Source organism: Salmo salar, chromosome ssa14 (assembly GCF_905237065.1).
Source record: "Salmo salar chromosome ssa14, Ssal_v3.1, whole genome shotgun sequence".
NCBI lineage: Eukaryota > Metazoa > Chordata > Actinopteri > Salmoniformes > Salmonidae > Salmo > Salmo salar.
In genome coordinates, this window is record NC_059455.1 from 51,426,485 (window position 1) to 51,447,123 (window position 20,639).

At 42.4% G+C, this 20,639-nt stretch overlaps 2 protein-coding genes across 2 annotated transcripts in view; both read left to right on the forward strand.

Moving 5' to 3' along the window:
• The window catches only part of LOC106569749 (ZZ-type zinc finger-containing protein 3), a 62,324-nt gene extending 55,873 nt beyond the window's left edge, over window positions 1-6,451 (forward strand). Inside the window, 2 exon segments of the mRNA XM_045693682.1 lie at window positions 315-415; window positions 3,432-6,451. Coding sequence (XP_045549638.1) covers window positions 315-415; window positions 3,432-3,576 — 246 coding nt within the window. The 3' untranslated portion in view covers window positions 3,577-6,451.
• Window positions 6,452-10,032: 3,581 nt separating this feature from the next.
• Window positions 10,033-20,639, forward strand: part of pigk (phosphatidylinositol glycan anchor biosynthesis, class K) — a 161,250-nt gene continuing 150,643 nt past the window's right edge. Inside the window, 3 exon segments of the mRNA XM_045694539.1 lie at window positions 10,033-10,178; window positions 11,719-11,772; window positions 11,888-11,979. Coding sequence (XP_045550495.1) covers window positions 10,095-10,178; window positions 11,719-11,772; window positions 11,888-11,979 — 230 coding nt within the window. The 5' untranslated portion in view covers window positions 10,033-10,094.

Genomic DNA, 20,639 nt, shown 5'->3' on the forward strand with positions numbered 1-20,639 from the left:
CTCTATAACAATAAGGGGTGTGGTAGGTAGCTGACTGTCCCTCTATAACAATAAGGCCTGAGGTTGCAGAGTGCCTGTATTCAGCCCTTAACCGTGGTATATTGGCCATATACCACAAACCCCAGAGGTGCCTCATTGCTAATTATAAACTGGTTACCAACAGAAATTGAATGGGAAACTCGTTTTCTTGCGTCAAAACGGTGGTATATTGTCTGATATACACAAGGTTAAAATGCTGTTTCAACCAATCAGCATCCATATTTCCCGGTTTATAATGGCATGTTAACCATGTGCTTCCGTGTCTCTCTCTGCAGTGTGACGTGTGTGGTGTGGAGCCTATCCAGGGTGTGCGATGGCACTGTCAGGACTGTCCCTCAGACAACGCTGTGGACTTCTGTTCCAACTGCTCCGACTGGTGAGTTCCTGCCTGGCTGGGGCTCTGTTCATCGGGCTAGAAATGGGTTAAAACGGTTTTTAAACACAGCCAAACAGGACTATGTATTGACTTAGGTCTGTTCATCTCTAACAGATTTACAAACAGCTCTAACAGATTTACAAACAGCTCTAACACTAACATATTTACAAACAGCTCTAACAGATTTACAAACAGCTCTAACAGATTTACAAACAGCTCTAACCGATTTTCAAACAGCTTTAACAGATTTACAAACAGCTCTAACACTAACAGATTTACAAACAGCTCTAACAGATTTACAAACAGCTCTAACAGATTTACAAACAGCTCTAACAGATTTACAAACAGCACTAACAGATTTACAAACAGCACTAACAGATTTACAAACAGCTCTAACACTAACAGATTTACAAACAGCTCTAACAGATTTACAAACAGCTCTAACACTAACATATTTATAAACAGCTCTAACAGATTTACAAACAGCTCTAACAGATTTACAAACAGCTCTAACAGATTTACAAACAGCTCTAACAGATTTACACTCTAACAGATTTACAAACAGCACTAACAGATTTACAAACAGCACTAACAGATTTACAAACAGCACTAACAGATTTACAAACAGCTCTAACAGATTTACAAACAGCTCTAACAGATTTACAAACAGCTCTAACACTAACAGATTTACAAACAGCTCTAACAGATTTACAAACAGCTCTAACAGATTTACAAACAGCTCTAACACTAACAGATTTACAAACAGCTCTAACAGATTTATAAACAGCTCTAACAGATTTACAAACAGCTCTAACAGATTTACAAACAGCTCTAACAGATTTACAAACAGCTCTAACACAAACAGCTCTAACACAAACAGCTCTGACACTAACAGATTTACAAACAGCTCTAACAGATTTACAAACAGCTCTAACACTAACAGATTTATAAACAGCTCTAACAGATTTACAAACAGCTCTAACACTAACAGATTTACAAACAGCTCTAACACTAACAGATTTACAAACAGCTCTAACAGATTTACAAACAGCTCTAACAGATTTACAAACAGCTCTAACAGATTTACAAACAGCACTAACAGATTTACAAACAGCACTAACAGATTTACAAACAGCACTAACAGATTTACAAACAGCACTAACAGATTTACAAACAGCTCTAACAGATTTACAAACAGCTCTAACAGATTTACAAACAGCTCTAACAGATTTACAAACAGATTTACAAACAGCTCTAACAGATTTACAAACAGCTAAACTAACAGATTTACAAACAGCTCTAACAGATTTATAAACAGCTCTAACAGATTTACAAACAGCTCTAACAGATTTACAGACAGCTCTAACAGATTTACAGACAGCTCTAACAGATTTACAAACAGCTCTAACAGATTTACAAACAGCTCTAACACAAACAGCTCTAACACAAACAGCTCTAACACAAACAGCTCTGACACTAACAGATTTACAAACAGCTCTAACAGATTTACAAACAGCTCTAACACTAACAGATTTATAAACAGCTCTAACAGATTTACAAACAGCTCTAACAGATTTACATACAGCTCTAACAGATTTACAAACAGCTCTAACAGATTTACAAACAGCTCTAACAGATTTACAAACAGCTCTAACACAAACAGCTCTAACACAAACAGCTCTAACACAAACAGCTCTAACACAAACAGCTCTAACACAAACAGCTCTAACACAAACAGCTCTAACACAAACAGCTCTAACACAAACAGCTCTAACACTAACAGATTTACAAACAGCTCTAACAGATTTACAAACAGCTCTAACACAAACAGCTCTAACACAAACAGCTCTAACACAAACAGCTCTAACACTAACAGATTTACAAACAGCTCTAACAGATTTACAAACAGCTCTAACACTAACAGATTTACAAACAGCTCTAACAGATTTACAAACAGCTCTAACAGATTTACAAACAGCTCTAACAGATTTACAAACAGCTCTAACAGATTTACAAACAGCTCTAACACTAACAGATTTACAAACAGCTCTAACAGATTTACAAACAGCTCTAACAGATTTACAAACAGCTCTAACACTAACAGATTTACAAACAGCTCTAACACTAACAGATTTACAAACAGCTCTAACACTAACAGATTTACAAACAGCTCTAACAGATTTATAAACAGCGCTAACAGATTTACAAACAGCGCTAACAGATTTACAAACAGCTCTAACAGATTTACAAACAGCTCTAACAGATTTACAAACCGCTCTAACAGATTTACAAACCGCTCTAACAGATTTACAAACAGCTCTAACAGATTTACAAACCGCTTTAACAGATTTACAAACAGCTCTAACAGATTTACATTTACATTTAAGTCATTTAGCAGATGCTCTTATCCAGAGCGACTTACAAATTGGTGCATTCACCTTATGATATCCAGTGGAACAACCACTTTACAATAGTGCATCTAAATCTTTTAAGGGGGGGGGTTAGAAGGATTACTTTATCCGATCCTAGGTATTCCTTAAAGAGGTGGGGTTTCAGGTGTCTCCGGAAGGTGGTGATTGACTCCGCTGTCCTGGCGTCATGAGGGAGCTCTAACAGATTTACAAACAGCTCTAACAGATTTACAAACAGCTCTAACAGATTTACAAACGGCTCTAACACTAAAAGGGCATGATCATAATTTTCACAATTTCACTGTATTATTCCATCCTCATAGTGTGAAAATATATTTAAAATACAGGGGGGGAAAAAAACACGTTTTTGACTGCATTGGGCCTTTTAAGAACTAGTCTACCTTCCTACACTTTTTCCTAATGGCTGTTTATGAACCAACACATTAACGGCCTTGTTGCTCGCTCTAATCATGCTACTGATATGTTCTCTCTCTTTGGAGGACAATTTTTTTGTTGCAATTTTTACATTTGATAACTAGATAACTTGAACAGTTTCAATGGTTGTTTATTAAAACCTCTTACCCCTTGTTTGTCCCCTCCTGCAGCCTGTACAAGACTGAGAGCCACATGCCAGACCACCATCTGGAGCCTGTCCATCACCATGAGACCTTCCTAGACATGGACTACTGTCTGGCTCAGACCCCTGGATATAACTACCTGGACCCCAACTACTACCCTGCTAACAGATGACGGGGGCCACAGACTGGCCCCTAAACTCCAGCCTATGCCTCAGTCCAGGGGCCATAGTTTTAGTTACACCGAAGGGTCCCTAGCATCCAGGTCCCACAGTTTCAGTCGATGGGCCACAGTCACTCAGCCTCAGCCCACACAGCTAGCCTACTACGACTGCTAGCCTACTACGACAGCTAGCCTACTACGACAGCTAGCCTCCAGATCCCAGGGGCCACAGTCACCCAGCCTCAGCCCACACAGTTAGCCTCAGTCAGCTAGGCTACGACAGCTAGCCTACGACAGCTAGCCTCCAGATCCCAGGGGCCACAGTTACCCAGCCTCAGCCCACACAGTTAGCCTTAGTCAGCTAAGCTTCGACAGCTAGCCCACGACAGCTAGCCTCCAGATCCCAGGGGCCACAGTTACCCAGCCTCAGCCCACACAGTTAGCCTCAGTCAGCTAGGCTACGACAGCTAGCCTCAGCTAGCCTCCAGATCCCAGGGGCCACAGTTACCCAGGCTCAGCCCACACAGCTAGCCTCAGTCAGCTAGGCTACGACAGCTAGCCTACTACAACAGCTAGCCTCAGCTAGCCTCCAGATACCAGGGGCCACAGTTTCAGCTACACCCCAGCAAGCTTGCCCCAGCAAGCTAGCCCCAGCGGCCCCTAGCCCCAGTAAGCTAGCCCCAGACTCAACCTACAGCAGTAACCAACTGGTAGTGTGTGGCTCATGGCGCCATGACTCATGGCTCTGTCTCTCAGACCCGAATCTTGACGGTTCTCACACCAGCTACTCTGCTCACCCCGCCCTGCTAGCCCAGCAGACTGGCAGGAATCCCATTCTGACGGTGGTTGTGGTGGTGGGGGGGGGGAGGAGGGGGTGAAACTGACTGTCCCGCAGACTCCATTTTGGATCTAAGAAGAGGTCTGGGACACGCTCACTTCTCTGACCGGTTACCGTAACGACCAACAAACTGAACATAACAGTCTCTGAAAAATATACAAAAAAAAAAAAATAACACTATAAAAAAAAAATATATATATATATATGAAAAAGGCACACCGACATTCCTGACCGCCAAGAAAGACTGAAGGAGGGCCTTCCTCGTCCTCCTCCTCTCCCCCATACCGCTGTGTGCTGCTTGTTAACCTGGGGTGTGTTGATGGTAGTGTGGTGGTCTGGTTGGTGAGTGAATATGTTCCTAGATAGATAGATAGATATCTGTCATTGAGTATTTCTGGTGAATCAAACTTCTTCTGTTGTGAACTGGGGGCTGGGTTGACAAAAGAGCTTGATGCCGATGAGAGGCGTGTCTTTCATTCCTACTAGGTTTTAAACCAATCAGAAGACAGGCATTTTCTGCTGTAACCCACACAGCGGGTTTTGTCTGATGAAGCCATGGTAACGGACCCCTGGCACACCTCCACCTCACGTCTCCGTGGAGATAATGTCAGCCAGCAGCTAGTCACCTCTCCTCTTCCCCCTCATCTCTCTCCTCTCTTCTCTTCCCTCTCTCCTCTCTTCTCTTCCCTCTCTCCTCTCTTCCCTCTCTCCTCTCTTCTCTTCCCTCTCTCCTCTCTTCTCTTCCCCCTCACCTCTCTCCTCTCTTCCCCCTCACCTCTCTCTCCTCTCTTCTCTTCCCCCTCACCTCTCTCTCCTCTCTTCTCTTCCCCCTCACCTCTCTCTCCTCTCTTCTCTTCCCCCTCACCTCTCTCTCCTCTCTTCTCTTCCCCCTCACCTCTCTCCTCTCTTCTCTTCCCCCTCACCTCTCTCTCTTCTCTTCTCTTCCCCCTCCCCCTCACCCCTCTCTCCTCTCTTCTCTTCCCCCTCACCTCTCTCCTTTTCCCCCTCACCTCTCTTCTCTTCCACCTCACCTCTCTTCTCTTCCACCTCACCTCTCTTCTCTTCCACCTCACCTCTCTCTCTAAAATCTGTTCAGTCGCCAACAGAGAAGCACTAGAGCACAAAGAGCTGATGGAAGACTTGTGAAACTTAAACTTGTGATGAAAAATGAAAGTATATTGTTTTTCTTTTCAATGTGTTTGATGCTGTTGTTTGATCAGGTGGTTGATCACGTGCAGTAAGTATAATAATAATAATAGTAGCCCAGTGGTAACTACGACGACAACGTAAAGCTAGTTGCCGTCTGTGGGCCATTTTTTTTTGTTTGATGAATCAATCACACCTCTGAACCCCTGGCCTCGAATCTTGACCTTCAACCCCTAACCTCTATTGAACTTCCCTATCAGCAAGCCTCTAGATCAGGAGAAAGCCAACCTGTTTCAGGAGTACTGCAGGTATTCTGTTCCAACGAGGGCACCACACCTGACTGAGTTAATTGATCAGTTGAGTGATCGCCTAAATTCAACACACCTGGTCTTCCAGGACTGTTAAATCAAAAACATGAAGTGGCTCTAGGACCAGGGTCGCCCTAACCTTGCTTTAGATCCTTTTAAGTCAGGGTTATCCAAACACTGTCCAGGGTGCACGTTTTGGTTGTTGGTCCTAGCACTACACAGCTGATTGAAACAACCAACTCATCGTCAAGCTTCGATTATTTGTTATCAGCTGTGTCGTGCTAGGACCAACAACCAAAACGTTGTTGCCCCCAGGGCCGAGTTTGTGTAAAGTTTGCCTGTCTGCCTAAACATTCAATTTAAAAGATTGTATTTTTAAAAACAAGACAAGAATGGAGGAGGAGGAGGTGGTGATTGGTTGATGATTTTTGTGACAGTGGAAATCTCTCGCCCACGTTATTTTATACACACGTTTTGTCGTTCCTTAATCGAGTAGACGCCCCCTACCCACCATGCCCTGCTTCAATAACTGTGTATAACAGTATGTTCTTAACTACTAGAGGATATCTGTGGAAATAAAAGTATGTGAATAGTAGTGAATCTCTGTTATTCTGTCTCCAGTATATTATAGTATATTACAGTATATTACAGTATAGTATATTGTATATTATATTACAGTATATTATAGTATATTATAGTATAGTATATTACAGTATATTATAGTATAGTATATTACAGTGTAGTATATTGTATATTATAGTATATTATATTACAGTATATTACATTATAGTATATTATATTATAGCATAGTATATTATAGTATATTACAGTATAGTATATTATAGTATAGTATATTATAGTATATTACAGTATAGTATATTATAGTATAGTATATTATAGTATATTATAGTATGCTGTGGTTGGCCCATTTGTGACCAAAGCCATGTTGACCTGATTCATGTATCAGAGAATCCTTATTCCTTTTATAATAAAATAACACCAGTATTAATCATTGTTTTATTTAAACCTATAATTTGGCAGGGAGTCATGTTGAGAGGGAAACCAAGGTTTCTTGTACAAATGAGCTCTGTAATTACAAAGATACACACATTAAATTAAAATCTGAAATGCAAAACAGGAATACAAAACAAGTTCATAGAAAATAAACACATTGTTCAGTAAAGAAGCCTGTTGGAGCTGGTGGACCCACACGGTGGCGCTGGTGGCTTTGACTGATGGGCTTTTTGGACCCACACGGTGGCGCTGGTGGACCCACACGGTGGTTCTGGTGGACCCACACGATAGCGCTGCTGGCTTTGACTGATGGGCATGCTGGACCCACACAGTGGTTTTGGTGGACCCACATGGTGGCGCTGGTGGCTTTGACTGATGGGCTTTCTGGACCCACACGGTGGCGCTGGTGGACCCACACTAGCGCCGGTGGACCCACACGGTGGTTCTGGTGGACCCACATGGTGGCGCTGGTGGCTTTGACTGATGGGAATGCTGGACCCATACGGATAGTATGAGGTGATTTATACAAATATATTTTGTTTCAGCAAGATGTCTGTCTACTCACTGTTACTTAGTAGGCATCATTATATTGGTTAATCTATTGGTCATTATATTGGTTTTATTGTTTGACCCTGCTGATCATCGATGAACGTTTGAACGTCTTGAGGAACGATCTGGCCTTAATGGCCATGTACTCTTACCATTTCCACCTGTCTGTCTCTCTGTCTTGTGATCATGAATGCACAGGGTCAAAGGACACTTTGATAGTAAATAAAGTTAACCTTACCAATGAAAGCTATGAAGTTATCAACATGACTTTGGTTGTGGAAAGCAGAAATGCCAGGTTTAAGGTTATAGTGGATATGGCGAAAGAGTAACAGATGTTACTGTCAAAATGGTTGTTGACATGCTGAATAATCCTAAATGTGGATTGTTTAAGTATTGAATTAGTAGGGATTATATATATATATACCAGCTTTAGCCTGCATTATATATATATATATATATATACTGCTCAAAAAAATAAAGGGAACACTTAAACAACACATCCTAGATCTGAATGAAATAAATAATCTTATTAAATACTTTTTTATTTACATAGTTGAATGTGCTGACAACAAAAATCACACAAAAATAATCAATGGAAATCCAATTTATCAACCCATGGAGGTCTGGATTTGGAGTCACACTCAAAATTAAAGTGGAAAACCACACTAAAGGCTGATCCAACTTTGATGTAATGTCCTTAAAACAAGTCAAAATGAGGCTCAGTAGTGTGTGTGGCCTCCACGTGCCTGTATGACCTCCCTACAACGCCCGGGCATGCTCCTGATGAGGTGGCGGATGGTCTCCTGAGGGATCTCCTCCCAGACCTGGACTAAAGCATCCGCCAACTCCTGGACAGTCTGTGGTGCAACGCGGCGTTGGTGGATGGAGCGAGACATGATGTTCCAGATGTGCACAATTGGATTCAGGTCTGGGGAACGGGCGGGCCAGTCCATAGCATCAATGCCTTCCTCTTGCAGGAACTGCTGACACACTCCAGCCACATGAGGTCTAGCATTGTCTTGCATTAGGAGGAACCCAGGGCCAACCGCACCAGCATATGGTCTCACAAGGGGTCTGAGGATCTCATCTCGGTACCTAATGGCAGTCAGGCTACCTCTGGCGAGCACATGGAGGGCTGTGCGGCCCCCCAAAGAAATGCCACCCCACACCATGACTGACCCACCGCCAAACCGGTCATGCTGGAGGATGTTGCAGGCAGCAGAACGTTCTCCACGGCGTCTCCAGACTCTGTCACGTCTGTCACATGTGCTCAGTGTGAACCTGCTTTCATCTGTGAAGAGCACAGGGCGCCAGTGGCGAATTTGCCAATCTTGGTGTTCTCTGGCAAATGCCAAACGTCCTGCACGGTGTTGGGCTGTAAGCACAACCCCCACCTGTGGACGTCGGGCCCTCATACCATCCTCATGGAGTCTGTTTCTGACCGTTTGAGCAGACACATGCACATTTGTGGCTTGCTGGAGGTCATTTTGCAGGGCTCTGGCAGTGTTTCTCCTGCTCCTCCTTGCACAAAGGCGGAGGTAGCGGTCCTGCTGCTGGGTTGTTGCCCTCATACGGCCTCCTCCACGTCTCCTGATGTACTGGCCTGTCTCCTGGTAGCGCCTCCATGCTCTGGACACTACGCTGACAGACACAGCAAACCTTCTTGCCACAGCTCGCATTGATGTGCCATCCTGGATGAGCTGCACTACCTGAGCCACTTGTGTGGGTTGTAGACTCCGTCTCATGCTACCACTAGAGTGAAAGCACCACCAGCATTCAAAAGTGACCAAAACATCAGCCAGGAAGCATAGGAACTGAGAAGTGCTCTGTGGTCCTCACCTGCAGAACCACTCCTTTATTGGGGGTGTCTTGCTAATTGCCTATAATTTCCACCTGTTGTCTATTCCATTTGCACAACAGCATGTGAAATTTATTGTCAATCAGTGTTGCTTCCTAAGTGGACAGTTTGATTTCACAGAAGTGTGATTGACTTGGAGTTACATTGTGTTGTTTAAGTGTTCCTTTTATTTTTTTGAGCAGACATCATGTCTCGCTCCATCCACCAACGCCACGTTGCACCACAGACTGTCCAGGAGTTGGCGGATGCTTTAGTCCAGGTCTGGGAGGAGATCCCTCAGGAGACCATCTGCCACCTCATCAGGAGCATGCCCAGGCGTTGAATGAAGGTCATACAGGCACGTGGAGGCCACACACACTACTGAGCCTCATTTTGACTTGTTTTAAGGACATTACATCAAAGTTGGATCAGCCTGTAGTGTGTTTTTCCACTTTAATTTTGAGTATGACTCCATATCCAGACCTCCATGGGTTGATAAATTGGATTTCCATTGATTATTTTTGTGTGATTTTGTTGTCAGCACATTCAACTATGTAAAGAAAAAAGTATTTAATAAGATGATTTCTTTCATTCAGATCTAGAATATGTTGTTTAAGTGTTCCCTTTATTTTTTTGAGCAGTATATTTTCTTAGTACAGAAGTTGTCAGACTACGATTAATTGCACACTCCAGCACAGTAGGTGGCGGCATGCACCTTAAACGTTTGTTTGCGGACAGGTGATATCATCAAACAAGAAGAAGAAGAAGAAGAAGAAGAAGAAGAAGCAGGAAACAGGAAGTACCTACGCCAGTTGGCGATAGCTCTTCCTGTCGCAACATGGCTAGTTGCTGTTCCCTGAAAGTATTGACACTTTTCAGCCTGTTTATTGTTCCTGCCGCGGTGGAAAGTAATAATATTGAGGTAAATATATATAGCACCTATTGTTTTTCTTAGCGATACTCGTTTAAAAAAAAATGTGTTTCACCTTGCTGTTTAACCACAACACCTTGCTAATCTAGTTAGCTAGCTAACGTTAATAACCCTTGTCTGATCTTGTTCTGTGGTTTGTACATTATCTTGGTAGGCTAGCTAACTAGCTGTTTGCTACAAAGACTACTTTGACAGAAAAAGACAGTAAGGAAATGTAGTTTTTTTGGACCAAATCATCAAGGAGGTACCAGAGATGATTTTTGAGGAGATGTGGTTAACTCCAGTACCAACCCTGTTTAGCCAACAGTGGTCTGTAGGGTTGGTATGCTGCTGGCATTTTGAAGCATCATTTTATCCTTCATTTGTTTGTAACAATTGCTAATACTTTGACCACTTTGTATTTTGTAGTAAACGTCGTTATTAATTTATCGACAGTAGCATATAGTCTAAACATCTTGATTCTATGTTTACGGGAAATATTTTGTGAATAAAGTGACTGGGAAATGGGGGGGGAAGCATCCGGCGCATTGACCAGCACTAGTTAGCCACCACCCTCCATACTCTATTTTCATATGTCCTCGTGTACTGCGCAATATAATGCTAGCCATCCTAATGAACTACCCTTTTCCCTGTGTAATAATGCAGGCTAAAGCGGGTCAATACAATGGTAGCCAACCTAATGAACTACCCTTTTCCTTTTGTAATAATGCAGGCTAAAACTGGTCAATTTTTTACTTTTTTTTATTTAACCAGGAAGGGCTCATTGAGGTTTAAAATCTATTTTTCAAGAGCGTCCTGGCCAAGATGGGCAGCACCAAGTCATTACAAAAATTACAGACAGACAACATGAAAAACTACAAGTAATCTAGTAAAAACCATAGAATTCACACGAGTATAACAAAATCATAAAACAGCAAATTAAAAACATTGACATGTCAGGGAATCAGTCTCAAGAACATTTGTCAGTGATTTAAAAACACCAATCGGGACAAGTTCTTCCAGTTTAAAAGTATTATGTAAGGCGTTCCAAGACGATGGCGCAGAGTACATAAAAGCCATTTTACCAAATTCAGTTTGGACATTTGGAACAGTTAGCAGGATAAAGTCCAGCGAACGAAGAGAGTACCCACCACATTTCTGAACAATAAAAATGCCCAAATAAAAAGGTAGTAAACCCAAAATGGTTTTGTAAATAAAAGTACACCAGTGACTGAGCCTACGAGTGACTAGAGAAGGCCAGCCAACCCTGGTATACAAAGTGCAGTGGTGCGTAAGGGTTTTGCAGTTTAAAATAAATCTCAAAGTGCCATGGTAAAGGGTGTCAATTGATCTCATACACTGAGCGGAAGCATTCATATATAAAATATCCCCAAAGTCTAGTAAAGGCATACATGTAGCTGATACTAGCCTCCTCCTGGCTTCAAAAGAAAAACGGGCCTTATTCCTAAAATAAAATCCCAATTTCAGCTTCAATTTCAATGCAGTGGTAGCTAACCTAATGAACTACCCTTTTCCTTCTGAAATAATGCAGGCTAAAGCTGGTCAATTCTTCAACAGTGGACACACAAACAATTGGGCAGTTTTGGTGAGCAATTATGCACACACACTTAAATCGGAATATAAAGTGTCCAAGATGTTGAATTTTGTGCTTTCTCCATGAACATTTAATTAAAATTTAACTTTGTCAATTTTCCCCTTAGGTGTGCACATCCAGATTCTGGTTCAACTATCGTCATGTGGCCAACACGCTATCTGTGTACCGTAGTGTCAAGAGACTGGGCATCCCAGACAGGTAGCTAACTGTTACCCTGTCTGTCTTCTGTATTGTCAACAGACTAGGCATCCCAGACTAACTGTTACCCTGTCTGTGTACCGTAGTGTCAACAGACTGGGCATCCCAGACAGGTAACTAACTGTTACCCTGTCTGTGTACCGTAGTGTCAACAGACTGGGCATCCCAGACAGGGACTGTTACCCTGTCTGTGTACCGTATTGTCAAAAGACTGGGCATCCCAGACAGGTAGCTAACTGTTACCCTGTCTGTGTACCGTATTGTCAACAGACTGGGCATCCCAGACAGGTAGATAACTGTTACCCTGTCTGTGTACCGTATTGTCAACAGACTGGGCATCCCAGACAGGTAGCTAACCATACAATACCAGGCCAAGTATCACAATACCACGGGGGCGGGGTGTGGACAGTGGCCTGTTCGCCCCGTTTCAAAACGTTCTCAAAAAACTGTCACCGATATTCACACATTTACTCAATACAACACATAGTGAATTTAACTTCATGCTGTTCGATGTCTAATAGAACACTGCATAGAATGGCTGATTTTGCTCATATTTGCAAAGGCCTCGCTGTGATCTAGATGGAGGAATGAATGAATATACACTACATAGTGATCTGTATGTCAGTCAGGGGACAACACTACATAATGATCTGTATGTCATTGTGTCAGTCAGGGGGACAACACTACATAATGATCTGTATGTCATTGTGTCAGTCAGGGGGACAACACTACATAATGATCTGTATGTCAGTCAGGGGGACAACACTGACATTCAGATCATTATGTAGTCAGGGGACAACACTACATAATGATCTGTATGTCAGTCAGGGAGACAACACTACATAATGATCTGTATGTCAGTCAGGGAGACAACACTACATAATGATCTGTATGTCAGTCAGGGGACAACACTACATAATGATCTGTATGTCAGTCAGGGGGACAACACTACATCATGATCTGTATGTCAGTCAAGGGGACAACACTACATCATGATCTGTATGTCAGTCAGGGGGACAACACTACATAATGATCTGTATGTCAGTCAGGGGGACAACACTACATAATGATCTGTATGTCAGTCAGGGGGAAAACACTACATAATGATCTGTATGTCAGTCAGGGGGAAAACACTACATAATGATCTGTATGTCAGTCAGGGGGAAAACACTACATAATGATCTGTATGTCAGTCAGGGGGACAACACTACATAATGATCTGTATGTCAGTCAGGGGACAACACTACATAATGATCTGTATGTCAGTCAGGGGGACAACACTACATAATGATCTGTATGTCAGTCAGGGGGACAACACTACATAATGATCTGTATGTCAGTCAGGGGGACAACACTACATAATGATCTGTATGTCAGTCAGGGGACAACACTACATAATGATCTGTATGTCAGTCAGGGGGACAACACTACATAATGATCTGTATGTCAGTCAGGGGACAACACTACATAATGATCTGTATGTCAGTCAGGGGACAACACTACATAATGATCTGTATGTCAGTCAGGGGGACAACACTACATAATGATCTGTATGTCAGTCAGGGGGACAACACTACATAATGATCTGTATGTCAGTCAGGGGGACAACACTACATAATGATCTATGTCAGTCAGGGGACAACACTACATAATGATCTGTATGTCAGTCAGGGGGACAACACTACATAATGATCTGTATGTCTGTCAGGGGGACAACACTACATAATGATCTGTATGTCTGTCAGGGGGACAACACTACATAATGATCCGTATGTCAGTCAGGGGGACAACACTACATAATGATCCGTATGTCAGTCAGGGGGACAACACTACATAATGATCCGTATGTCAGTCAGGGGGACAACACTACATAATGATCTGTATGTCATTGTGTCAGTCAGGGAGACAACACTACATAATGATCTGTATGTCAGTCAGGGGGACAACACTACATAATGATCTGTATGTCAGTCAGGGGGACAACACTACATAATGATCTGTATGTCATTGTGTCATTCAGGGGGACAACACTACATAATGATCTGTATGACAGTCAGGGGACAACACTACATAATGATCTGTATTACAGTCCGGGGGACAACACTACATAATGATCTGTATGATAGTTAGGGGGACAACAATACATAATGATCTGTATGTCAGTCGGGGACAACAATACATAATGATCTGTATGTCTGTCAGGGGACAACACTACATAATGATCTGTATGTCAGTCGGGGACAACACTACATAATGATCTGTATGTCAGTCGGGGACAACACTACATAATGATCTGTATGTCAGTCAGGGGAACAACACTACATAATGATCTGTATGTCATTGTGTCAGTCAGGGGAGAACACTACATAATGATCTGTATGTCAGTCAGGGGAACAACACTACATAATGATCTGTATGTCATGTCAGGGGGACAACACTACATAATGATCTGTATGTCATGTGTCAGGGGGACAACACTACATAATGATCTGTATGTCAGGTCAGGGGGACAACACTACATAATGATCTGTATGTCAGTCAGGGGGACAACACTACATAATGATCTGTATGTCAGTCAGGGGACAACACTACATAATGATCTGTATGTCAGTCAGGGGGACAACACTACATAATGATCTGTATGTCAGTCAGGGGGACAACACTACGTAATGATCTGTATGTCAGTCAGGGGGACAACACTACATAATGATCTGTATGTCAGTCAGGGGGACAACACTACATAATGATCTGTATGTCAGTCAGGGGACAACACTACATAATGATCTGTATGTCAGTCAGGGGGACAACACTACATAATGATCTGTATGTCAGTCAGGGGACAACACTACATAATGATCTGTATGTCAGTCAGGGGACAACACTACATAATGATCTGTATGTCAGTCAGGGGGACAACACTACATAATGATCTGTATGTCAGTCAGGGGGACAACACTACATAATGATCTGTATGTCAGTCAGGGGGACAACACTACATAATGATCTGTATGTCAGTCAGGGGGACAACACTACATAATGATCTGTATGTCAGTCAGGGGACAACACTACATAATGATCTGTATGTCAGTCAGGGGACAACACTACATAATGATCTGTATGTCATGTCAGTCAGGGGACAACACTACATAATGATCTGTATGTCAGTCAGGGGGACAACACTACATAATGATCTGTATGTCAGTCAGGGGGACAACACTACATAATGATCTGTATGTCAGTCAGGGGGACAACACTACATAATGATCTGTATGTCAGTCAGGGGGACAACACTACATAATGATCTGTATGTCAGTCAGGGGACAACACTACATAATGATCTGTATGTCAGTCAGGGGACAACACTACATAATGATCTGTATGTCAGTCAGGGGACAACACTACATAATGATCTGTATGTCAGTCAGGGGACAACACTACATAATGATCTGTATGTCAGTCAGGGGGACAACACTACATAATGATCTGTATGTCAGTCAGGGGGACAACACTACATAATGATCTGTATGTCAGTCAGGGGGACAACACTACATAATGATCTGTATGTCAGTCAGGGGGACAACACTACATAATGATCTGTATGTCAGTCAGGGGACAACACTACATAATGATCTGTATGTCAGTCAGGGGACAACACTACATAATGATCTGTATGTCAGTCAGGGGGACAACACTACATAATGATCTGTATGTCAGTCAGGGGGACAACACTACATAATGATCTGTATGTCAGTCAGGGGACAACACTACATAATGATCTGTATGTCAGTCAGGGGGACAACACTACATAATGATCTGTATGTCAGTCAGGGGGACAACACTACATAATGATCTGTATGTCAGTCAGGGGGACAACACTACATAATGATCCGTATGTCAGTCGGGGACAACACTACATAATGATCTGTATGTCAGTCAGGGGACAACACTACATAATGATCTGTATGTCAGTCAGGGGACAACACTACATAATGATCTGTATGTCAGTCAGGGGGACAACACTACATAATGATCTGTATGTCATGGTCAGCGGGGACAACACTACATAATGATCTGTATGTCAGTCAGGGGACAACACTACATAATGATCTGTATGTCAGTCAGGGGGACAACACTACATAATGATCTGTATGTCAGTCAGGGGGACAACACTACATAATGATCTGTATGTCATTGTGTCAGTCAGGGGACAACACTACATAATGATCTGTATGTCAGTCAGGGGACAACTCTACATAATGATCTGTATGTCAGTCAGGGGACAACACTACATAATGATCTGTATGTCAGTCAGGGGGACAACACTACATAATGATCTGTATGTCAGTCAGGGGGACAACACTACATAATGATCTGTATGTCAGTCAGGGGACAACACTACATAATGATCTGTATGTCATTATGTCAGTCAGGGAGACAACACTACATAATGATCTGTATGACAGTCAGGGGACAACACTACATAATGATCTGTATGACAGTCAGGGGACAACACTACATAATGATCTGTATGTCAGTCAGGGGACAACACTACATAATGATCTGTAATTGTCAGTCAGGGGACAACACTACATAATGATCTGTATGTCAGTCAGGGGGACAACACTACATAATGATCTGTATGTCAGTCAGGGGGACAACACTACATAATGATCTGTATGTCAGTCAGGGGACAACACTACATAATGATCTGTATGTCAGTCAGGGGACAACACTACATAATGATCTGTATGTCAGTCGGGGGACAACACTACATAATGATCTGTATGTCAGTCAGGGGACAACACTACATAATGATCTGTATGTCAGTCAGGGGGACAACACTACATAATGATCTGTATGTCAGTCAGGGGGACAACACTACATAATGATTTGTATGTCAGTCAGGGGACAACACTACATAATGATCTGTATGTCAGTCAGGGGGACAACACTACATAATGATCTGTATGTCAGTCAGGGGACAACACTACATAATGATCTGTATGTCAGTCAGGGGGACAACACTACATAATGATCTGTATGTCAGTCAGGGGGACAACACTACATAATGATCTGTATGTCAGTCAGGGGACAACACTACATAATGATCTGTATGTCAGTCAGGGGACAACACTACATAATGATCTGTATGTCAGTCAGGGGGACAACACTACATAATGATTTGTATGTCAGTCAGGGGGACAACACTACATAATGATCTGTATGTCACTCAGGGGAACAACATTACATAATGATCTGTATGTCAGTCAGGGGGACAACACTACATAATGATCTGTATGTCATTGTGTCAGTCAGGTGGACAACACTACATAATGATCTGTATGTCAGTCGGGACAACACTACATAATGATATGCATGTCAGTCAGGGGCGAACACTACATAATGATCTGTATGTCATTGTGTCAGTCAGGGGGACAACACTACATAATGATCTGTATGTCAGTCAGGGGGACAACACTACATAATGATCTGTATGTCAGTGGGGGACAACACTACATAATGATCTGTATGTCAGTGGGGGACAACACTACATAATGATCTGTATGTCAGTCAGGGGACAACACTACATAATGATCTGTATGTCAGTCAGGGGGACAACATTACATAATGATCTGTATGTCAGTCGGGGACAACACTACATAATGATCTGTATGTCAGTCAGGGGGACAACACTACATAATGATCTGTATGTCAGTCAGGGGGACAACACTACGTAATGATCTGTATGTCAGTCAGGGGACAACACTACATAATGATCTGTATGTCAGTCAGGGGACAACACTACATAATGATCTGTATGTCAGTCAGGGGACAACACTACATAATGATTTGTATGTCAGTCAGGGGACAACACTACATAATGATCTGTATGTCACTCAGGGGAACAACATTACATAATGATCTGTATGTCAGTCAGGGGGACAACACTACATAATGATCTGTATGTCATTGTGTCAGTCAGGTGGACAACACTACATAATGATTTGTATGTCAGTCAGGTGACAACACTACATAATGATCTGTATGTCAGTCAGGGGACAACACTACATAATGATCTGTATGTCAGTCAGGGGACAACACTACATAATGATCTGTATGTCAGTCACGGGACAACACTACATAATGATCTGTATGTCAGTCAGGGGACAACACTACATAATGATCTGTATGTCTTTCAGGGGACAACACTACATAATGATCTGTATGTCAGTCAGGGGGACAACACTACATAATGATCTGTATATCAGTCAGGGGACAACACTACATAATGATCTGTATGTCAGTCAGGGGACAACACTACGTAATGATCTGTATGTCAGTCAGGGGGACAACACTACATAATGATCTGTATGTCAGTCAGGGAGACAACACTACATAATGATCTGTATGTCAGTCAGGTGGACAACACTACATAATGATCTGTATGTCAGTCAGGGGGACATCACTACATAATGATCTGTATGTCTGTCAGGGGACAACACTACATAATGATCTGTATGTCAGTCAGGGGACAACACTACATAATGATCTGTATGTCAGTCAGGGGACAACACTACATAATGATCTGTATGTCAGTCAGGGGACAACACTACATAATGATCTGTATGTCAGTCAGGGGACAACACTACATAATGATCTGTATGTCAGTCAGGGGACAACACTACATAATGATCTGTATGTCAGTCAGGGGACAACACTACATAATGATCTGTATGTCAGTCAGGGGGACAACACTACATAATGATCTGTATGTCAGTCAGGGGGACAACACTACATAATGATCTGTATGTCACTCAGGGGAACAACATTACATAATGATCTGTATGTCAGTCAGGGGACAACACTACATAATGATCTGTATGTCATTATGTCAGTCAGGGGACAGCACTACATAATTATATGTATGACAGTCAGGGGGACAACACTACATAATGATCTGTATGTCAGTCAGGGGACAACACTACATAATGATCTGTATGTCAGTCAGGGGACAACACTACATAATGATCTGTATGTCAGTCAGGGGGACAACACTACATAATGATCTGTATGTCAGTCAGGGGACAACACTACATAATGATCTGTATGTCAGTCAGGGGGACAACACTACATAATGATCTGTATGTCAGTCAGGGGACAACACTACATAATGATCTGTATGTCAGTCAGGGGACAACACTACATAATGATCTGTATGTCAGTCAGGGGACAACACTACATAATGATCTGTATGTCAGTCAGGGGGACAACACTACATAATGATCCGTATGTCAGTCAGGGGGACAACACTACATAATGATCCGTATGTCAGTCAGGGGACAACACTACATAATGATCTGTATGTCAGTCAGGGGGACAACACTACATAATGATCTGTATGTCATTGTGTCAGTCAGGGAGACAACACTACATAATGATCTGTATGTCAGTCAGGGAGACAACTCTACATAATGATCTGTATGTCAGTCAGGGGGACAACACTACATAATGATCTGTATGTCAGTCAGGGGGACAACACTACATAATGATCTATGTCAGTCAGGGGACAACACTACATAATGATCTGTATGTCATTATGTCAGTCAGGGAGACAACACTACATAATGATTTATGTCATTCAGGGGGACAACACTACATAATGATCTGTATGACAGTCAGGGGACAACACTACATAATGATCTGTATGTCAGTCAGGGGCGAACACTACATAATGATCTGTATGTCATTGTGTCAGTCAGGGGGACAACACTACATAATGATCTGTATGTCAGTCAGGGGGACAACACTACATAATGATCTGTATGTCAGTCGGGGGACAACACTACATAATGATCTGTATGTCAGTCAGGGGACAACACTACATAATGATCTGTATGTCAGTCAGGGGGACAACACTACATAATGATCTGTATGTCAGTCAGGGGACAACACTACATAATGATCTGTATGTCAGTCAGGGGGACAACACTACATAATGATCTGTATGTCAGTCAGGGGGACAACACTACATAATGATTTGTATGTCAGTCAGGGGGACAACACTACATAATGATCTGTATGTCACTCAGGGGAACAACATTACATAATGATCTGTATGTCAGTCGGGGACAACACTACATAATGATCTGTATGTCAGTCAGGGGGACAACACTACATAATGATCTGTATGTCAGTCAGGGGGACAACACTATGTAATGATCTGTATGTCAGTCGGGGACAACACTACATAATGATCTGTATGTCAGTCAGGGGGACAACACTACATAATGATCTGTATGTCAGTCAGGGGGACAACACTACATAATGATTTGTATGTCAGTCAGGGGGACAACACTACATAATGATCTGTATGTCACTCAGGGGAACAACATTACATAATGATCTGTATGTCAGTCAGGGGGACAACACTACATAATGATCTGTATGTCATTGTGTCAGTCAGGTGGACAACACTACATAATGATTTGTATGTCAGTCAGGTGACAACACTACATAATGATCTGTATGTCAGTCACGGGACAACACTACATAATGATCTGTATGTCAGTCAGGGGACAACACTACATAATGATCTGTATGTCAGTCAGGGGGACAACACTACATAATGATCTGTATGACTTTCAGGGGGACAACACTAC